The sequence below is a fragment of the Anas platyrhynchos genome, chromosome 3 (genome assembly GCF_047663525.1).
Source record: "Anas platyrhynchos isolate ZD024472 breed Pekin duck chromosome 3, IASCAAS_PekinDuck_T2T, whole genome shotgun sequence".
Taxonomy (NCBI): domain Eukaryota; kingdom Metazoa; phylum Chordata; class Aves; order Anseriformes; family Anatidae; genus Anas; species Anas platyrhynchos.
The window spans coordinates 47,155,365-47,162,528 of NC_092589.1; the positions used below are offsets into that span (position 1 = coordinate 47,155,365).

General features: G+C 43.2%; 1 protein-coding gene across 11 annotated transcripts; it reads left to right on the forward strand.

Annotated features, from left to right (window-relative positions):
* Positions 1–221: 221 nt before the first annotated feature.
* Positions 222–5,988, forward strand: TTLL2 (tubulin tyrosine ligase like 2). Of its 11 annotated transcripts, XM_072035829.1 has the most exons (4): positions 222–887; positions 1,466–1,538; positions 2,063–2,107; positions 4,092–5,988. In XM_072035829.1, the coding sequence occupies exons 2-4, from the start codon at positions 1,474–1,476 to the stop codon at positions 5,758–5,760; spliced, it is 1,779 nt and encodes a 592-aa protein (XP_071891930.1). In that variant the 5' UTR covers positions 222–887; positions 1,466–1,473; the 3' UTR covers positions 5,761–5,988. The 11 variants fall into 11 exon arrangements, with proteins under 11 accessions (XP_071891930.1, XP_071891938.1, XP_027310044.1 ...); XM_072035837.1 differs by lacking the exon at positions 1,466–1,538 and having other exon boundaries at positions 227–887; XM_027454241.3 differs by lacking the exon at positions 1,466–1,538 and having other exon boundaries at positions 228–887; positions 4,088–5,988.
* The last annotated feature ends 1,176 nt before the right edge of the window (positions 5,989–7,164 follow it).

Below are 7,164 nucleotides of genomic sequence, written 5' to 3' on the forward strand. Positions count from 1 at the left end.
AGCAATGATATCACAGAATAAACGTGCCACAGGGATTTTGCTGCATAGTGTTCCAAACCAACCTCAGGCACAAGTTCATCTAGGAACACCTCAACACTGAAACGCCAGAAACAAAATGATGGTTGAGGCCTCTGCCTTCTTGGCTCAGGGGGACTGCCTGAGTCCCCAGCAGGGCACAGGTGGATTCACCCTTCTTTACCCCATGTTGCACTACCACACATGCTCTGATCTCTCCCACAGCCACAACCATGTTTGGCCTGTAATGAAGCAATAGCTTTTAACTGTCTGCCTTTGACTATGTGAGGCTCGTGGCAGCAGGTGTAGCCAACTCAGTGGACACGGGCATTGGGGTTTGAACTTGCTCCAGGATGGGTCCCTCCCCAGCCACGTGTCTGAAACCTTCAGGAGCATTACAGGCAAGGGGTGACGAAGGCTGGTGATGGCCATCTCCTGAAAGTGCTCCCTGGTGCTCTCAGTCTGAACTGTGGTTCCCTAGAGGTGTAGGAGGAGGGTCAATGGGACAATGAGGACATGGAGTGAGCCCAGCCATTCTCCCCAGAGAGCTCACAGCCTGAGGCTGCCACACCCAGACCTCTGCTGAGGAGACAGGTGTTGGGCAGCCCATGCCTTACGGCACCACCCGACACCTAAGACAGTCAGATTCAAGTAATTAATATTGATACAGTAATTGCAATCCGCTCGCGCCGGGACAAAAGCCAGGGGCGGGAGGACACGGCTACGCCAGGACCCCGACATGGCGGCGGGGCGGCTGCCCGCCCTTCCCCATTGCCAAGCAACGGCGGCGGCCGCCCGCCGGCCCTGCCTGCCCCGGCCCCGGCCCCACCGCCATGGAGCGGCCGGGAGGCAGGGAGCGGCCCCGGGGTGAGGTGGGTGAGCAGCTCCGGGCGGGGAGCCCCGCGGGGAGAGGCGAGGCTGGCAGGGAGCGCTGCCGCACCCCGGGCGGTCGGCAGAGCCCACGGGTTGAAATGCTGTAGCGATGTAGCCAGGCGTGGTGCGTGCCCCTCTGTCGTGTCCCTGTGCACCGATGGTGGGATCACCGCTGGCAGATTTTGTGCCATCAGGGTGCCTGGGTGTAGGGAACGTGACCTTGTCAGTCCGACGCTTGCGGTCTGTAAAGGGATGAGATGTGTAGCCAGGGGCGGACGGGATGAAGCTGGAAGGGCTGGTATCCTTTCTGGCCTTGAAACATGTCTATTTACCAAAAATTGTGACCAGTAAGAATAATTATAATGGTTATTTCCAAATTGAAAGCCCAAGGCAGGCAGCTCTGAGGCCCGTGTTATGGTCTGTGACCCTGAGCATTCAAAGACTTCAATACAGCCTTTAATACTGTGCAGTCTGCTGAGCTTAATTACGCAGAGACATTCCACATTAACTCCGCAAACAAACAGTTTTAATGCCTACCCATTAAGGATCATGTTTCCAAAAAATCTGCCTCCCATAGGTATAAAGATGAGCAACGGTGACATAAATTGTTGTAAGCAGCCAGGGCGGACACGAAGCCTTGGTTTACACAGGTATGTGTACTTGGGCTGCCCTGCAGCACCAGGGCCACCACACACCTCTGCTGGAACAGTGAGGTCACAGCGGCGAACCCTGGTTCCGAGGGGAGCATCACCATTCCTGGGTGCCCCTCTGCAGTGACACTGGGTAGGTGTTAGACTTCGGTGTGGCCACAGGCAGCTGCAGCAATGTCTGCTTTGTGGAAGAATGTCTGTAAATACACGGGTGGATTTCCAAGTTATTAAAGATTGGGCCAAAAACAGAGCCCTCTGGGAAAAGAGGCAGAGCTCCACCGAATGAAGAGATGTGTGTTCATCCAGGCACACGTCTGTATAGAGCACAGGAGTGAAATTTGCATTTGTTCATTTAGATTGATGCGTAAACTCAGAGGTAATTTTATAATATCACTTCAAGAGCTTCTGTTTATAAGTGGTACAACTTTTTTAAAGGCAGATAAATGTTCTTTGTGGGTTAAAATATCTTGTTTTCTTTGTACTTAATTATCTGGAAATCTGAGGCTTACTTTTGTTATATCCAGGCTTGGTGAGACAATTTCCAGTAAACTATTCCCTGAACACCAGAGGTATGTAAGATGTGCCATTAATACAAACTGACATGAAAAATCAACAAAGAAGGTTTTATCGTTCAGACACTGCTAACAGCCTAATTTATAATTACCTAGCAGAGACCATGATAGCACAGTTTACCTTGCACTGGATTCATGTACAACAGTACCTTTCAGTGAAACACTGCTAATAGCAACACTTAGCTTTGTCTTCTCTGCATTGCTAACTGCAGTCCTAAGCTGACTCATTCAGATGCTTAGCACGGCTACTTTCAGTTACTTCTTTTTTCTTTCTTAATTTAATAACCTTTTCCAAATGATTCGAACCAACTAGTAGAAAACTTACTTAGTTTTACATTTATATACACACACACATTTAGCATGTAACATACTGCTGTTTAATAAGCAGGAAGCAAAGAAATCTCCCAGGAAAGAAAGTGGAAGCAAAAATAGCAAAGTTTTCCTGGGACCACCATGCCACCTCATAAGGTTTGTGTACAACCTTAGCAGCAAACCCCCAACTTTGTGGGATCTGAAACAAAGCACTGACTGTAAGAGATGCAGCAAGACTACTTTTTCTTTTGTGATCTTTTATGTAAGTTCTATTGCATTGTGACTGCACTGCAGTACTTACCACGTTTTCTTTCCTGTTCTCTACAAACACCTCACCCAAGGAAAGCTCTCACTAAAAAATTGACTATGGTCTGCCCAGAACTCTCAAATCTGGATCTTTTAAAAAATGGAAATGAGATATTCTGACAACTTGAAAGAAAATTCAGATTTTATATATATATATATATATATACACATACTTATACATATATATATATATATACTTATATATATATACACACATACACATATATATATGGCAAAGATTACTTTTCTTCTGAGGGAAAAAGCTCTCAGTTTTGACAATTGAAAATTTTCCACAGGAAAGCATCGGTGGCCAACTCAGCTGTATATTGCATTGAATACTTCCAGGTGTGACATGTGCCCTTAGTTTCTGTAGTGGTTTGGAAGTAAGAGGATATTTTCTTTCTGGAGTCTAGATCTCCAGGGTGAAGATTCTCAACCTGAAAAGAAAGAATAAGGATGTCACCCCTGATAATATGATGTGAAGGAGCTTTATTTAGGATATGTCCCACTGATTTGGTATTTCTGTTGCTTGCACTTTCTGAGTGAAGGGAAAGGTCAGTATGTTAATGCTGTGTCAGAATGGTTCTCAACACAAACACTCTGCTGTCATCCAAGACGTCCTCCCCTTCAAACATAGAGGCTAATCTTTAGGGAGCAACTTAGTAGGGTTTCAGGAAATTAAACCAGCAACACTCAAATCTACAGGTTCATAGGACCAGGTCTTCAGGAACTGGGGAGTACCTCTCTGTAGGAATAGCAGCAGATTATCAGCAAGCTAGATTCTGCATATTCCAAAAGAGGAAAAAAAAATAAATTGAAGTTTGAAGCATCTGAAGGAAGTTTGAAGCATTTGAAGGGAGTTTTCCCTACTGCTTCCTGATAGCATGCATTTGGCTTTGTAATTCTTACAAAGGGAAGCTTGTTCAGGGCAATGTGATGTGTTAGCTGGAAGGTTCAGCAATGCAGCAGTGCAAAACAAGTCTTGTTAGGCAAAGTTGTGGCCATTAGACTGAAGGCAACTGAAAAAAAAAAAGAAAACATCCATGAATTACAAAGGTTTTAGGACAGTTACTACTGTAGTAGGTTACCTCTAAGAAGGAGTAAATACTAGAATGGAGACATCCAACTTTTCAGCAGTCAGTGCTTTGTGCTCCCTTACCAGCTATCTGGAATTGATGCCCTTCTAACATATGTTTCAGCTTAAACACAGCTGACTTCTCATTAGTGGACCATGGAAACACAGGGTTGACATGCTTTAAGAACACACAGAGTGACATGCATTAAGAATACAGTGAGGCTGATGACTGCTAGCACAATCTGTGGCATTGTTTCCTTCCTGATAATTCTGTTTTCTTTCAGCTAGTAAGATGGAAGTGATGGCAGATGACTATGAGACTGAGACACAAGATATCTTGAAGCCTCTTGTGTTCCGTCTCCATGAGAATGCCCCTGCAATAGTCCGTGAGGTTTTACTGGAACGTGGTTGGACTGAATTTGATCAAAAGGAGCAAGATGACACAGACTGGAACTTATACTGGCGGAACTCACCTTTTCGTATGACAGACCACCACAGCATCAAACCGTGGCAGAGACTCAACCACTACCCAGAAGCTGTCAGAATCACCAGAAAAGATTATTTGGCAAGGAATCTGAAACGTATGAAAGGGGCATATGGATCAGCTCTGTATGAATTTAGTCCAGTGGCATTCATTATGCCCAATGACTATGTCAAATTTATAGCTGAATACAGCAAGGAGAGACAGTCAGTAGGCAGAAGACCCAGCTACTGGATTTGCAAGCCTGTGGATCTCTCCCGTGGAAGGGGCATACTCATTTTCCAAGACATTAAAGACTTGGTATATGACTGTACAGTCATTGTGCAGAAGTACATTAGCAACCCCTTACTCATTTCAGGGTATAAACTGGATCTTCGCCTCTATGTGTGTGTCACCAGTTTTTGTCCCCTTACCATTTACACTTACGAAGAAGGACTGGTGAGGTTTGCGACCGAGAAGTTTGACCTTGGTTCTCTGGACAATGTCTATGCCCACCTAACGAACACCAGCATCAACAAATACGGGGCTTCGTATAAAAAATATAAAGAAGGGATTGGCTGTGGCTGCAAGTGGACATTCAGCAAATTTCGTTCTTACCTTCGAATTTTTGGGGTTGATGACCTGCTTCTGTGGCAGAAGATCAATAACATAGTGATTCTCACCTTGCTTGCTGTAACCCCCTTACCAGTGGCTTCCAATTGCTTTGAGCTCTTTGGCTTTGACATCCTGATTGATGACAAATTCAAGCCGTGGCTTTTAGAAGTCAACTACAATCCAGCCTTGTGCTTAGACTGTTCCATTGATGACACTGTGAAAAGAAGACTTCTTCATGATATTGTTGAACTGCTGAACTACAAGGAGATTGACACTCTCAGGCAGAATGAAATGGCTGGGTCAAAAGCTGTCAGAAGGCGGGTGCCCTGGAGAACAGCTGGTCCAAGCACCCCAGAGGAGGCTCCTGGCTTACTCACTTGCCGGAAAGTGGCTACATCTAATTCTGCTTCTCCAGTACAACCTGCCCCGAAGGCTGCAAGAGGATCAATTCATAAGGTGGCTTCCCTGACCAAGAAAACTGTCAGAGCACATCCAAGGAAAACACTGACTTCCCAGCTGCGGGAAAAGATGAACAGGCCAAAAACATCCTCACAAGCAAAAAATGAAGATAAAAACAAACTCCCAGCTGTACATTCCCCATGCAGTTCTGCCCAGCTCAACCACTGGTTACCTACACCTGATTTCCGCAACTGCAAGATAAGCACACATCCCTATTTCCTCTCAGATAAAGACCAGAGGCCTATCCGCCGGGTAGGAGACTTTGTCCTTATTTTTCCTTTCAATGAAGCTGCACTTCAAGCTTCCAGGGATGGGACAGATGTAAAGAGCATCATAAAGGAAATAAACAAATTAGTGAGCAAACAGTTGCTATCAAAACAGCAGAATACAAAGAAGAGGGTAGGCTATTTAACTTCTGTTTAATTTCATGACTTTAGGTTATATAGACATACCATAAATGACATCTTTAACTTGAAGGAGGTAGATATATACTGAAATTGTTTTAGAAAGAGAGAGACCTCAAAACCATACACAATTTAAAAGTTGTAATTTAGCAATTACCATCAGAAATTATTTTTGAAAATGAAAGCACTGAATAATCCTTTAAAGTAATCAACAAATAAAAACAGAGAATTACATTTCTCAAAACATCCTCAGAGATGCCAGTCTTTGTTTATTATTATATCACAGATCTTTGCTTATTTCCTTTTCTTGACTAAGAGTGCCTTATGATTTGAAAAAGCTGATCAGTTTACACCGGGGGGTCATTCAGCATGCCTTCAGTTTACAAAGGGGAACATGATATGAATGACACAAAACAATCTCATTTTTGAACAACCCAGTGAGCTTCCTGACATTCATTTTTACAGGTTAATTTTGCATTGTATGAAACAACAGCATGAAACAACTTTCATTTTATGACCTGTAGGACTCTGTAGAAATGCTTATGGAAAGTAAGTTTAAATATATATATACTGCTCCAGTATTTTTTTCAGATAAACTCTTAATAAACAAGGCCTTGTAGACTGCATGAGTAAGAAAAAAATAGGCTTCCCAAGGTAAGAGAGAAATTTGATAATGGAGGGCAGTTTATAAAGTGCAAGTATCCTGGTTAGAAGACCGAATCAAATCTCTGTCTCACAGACTCTGAATTAGCCACTTGAGGGGTACAGCAGTTAGTCTGCTTTGTTTTGCTTCCAATAAAACTGATCAACTGAGCATGGAAAAATACTAACACTGAACTGAAGCATTTGAGATCGTCAAATTACTGTGCTTCCATTGTACACCTTTGCTGCCCCCAGCTGTCTGACAGGGAAGTAACTCTGTTCAGAAGTTATCTACAGTACATTATAAATTTGTCTCAAAATTGAGGCTAAATAGCATGCTTCATCTAATGACAGAAAACCTATGGAGAAAAATGTGGTTTCCCAACCATATTCTGTCTTCCTGAAGGTTCACAGAAGTATGCTCACTATACACCTTCCAGAACAAAAATCATAGTAAGCTGGCTTTTGCGAAGTACACAAGTGTAAAACAAACAACAGTAGGCAAATAACAAGGCAAGTTTGTGTACTACTGTAGAAACAAAGAGGATGTCAGCAATATTAACTGAAGAACAGGGACCTTTTGTCAAAAGGAATTCCTGGGAATAAAAGCACTTGTCCTTCAGAAACATCTATTTTCCCAACCAATCTGAAAACCTGAAAACATTAATCACGTTGACTGTTTTTATGATGATTGAGAAAAAAAAAAAAAAAGCAAAACACAAAAACATAGATTTGTTTTAGTTAGAATAAAGCAGCACTTAACTAAAATTCTTAGTGAAAC

What these genes read in the sequence shown, in the direction of transcription:
- TTLL2 (XM_072035828.1), top strand. Translation starts at nt 1,821, where the DNA reads ATGAAGAGATGTGTGTTCATCCAGGCACACGTCTGTATAGAGCACAGG. An exon ending in ATTGATGCGTAAACTCAGAG is followed by an intron (nt 1,915 to 2,062) that starts GTAATTTTATAA and finishes TGTTATATCCAG; the next exon opens with GCTTGGTGAGACAATTTCCA. An exon ending in CTATTCCCTGAACACCAGAG is followed by an intron (nt 2,108 to 4,087) that starts GTATGTAAGATG and finishes GTTTTCTTTCAG; the next exon opens with CTAGTAAGATGGAAGTGATG.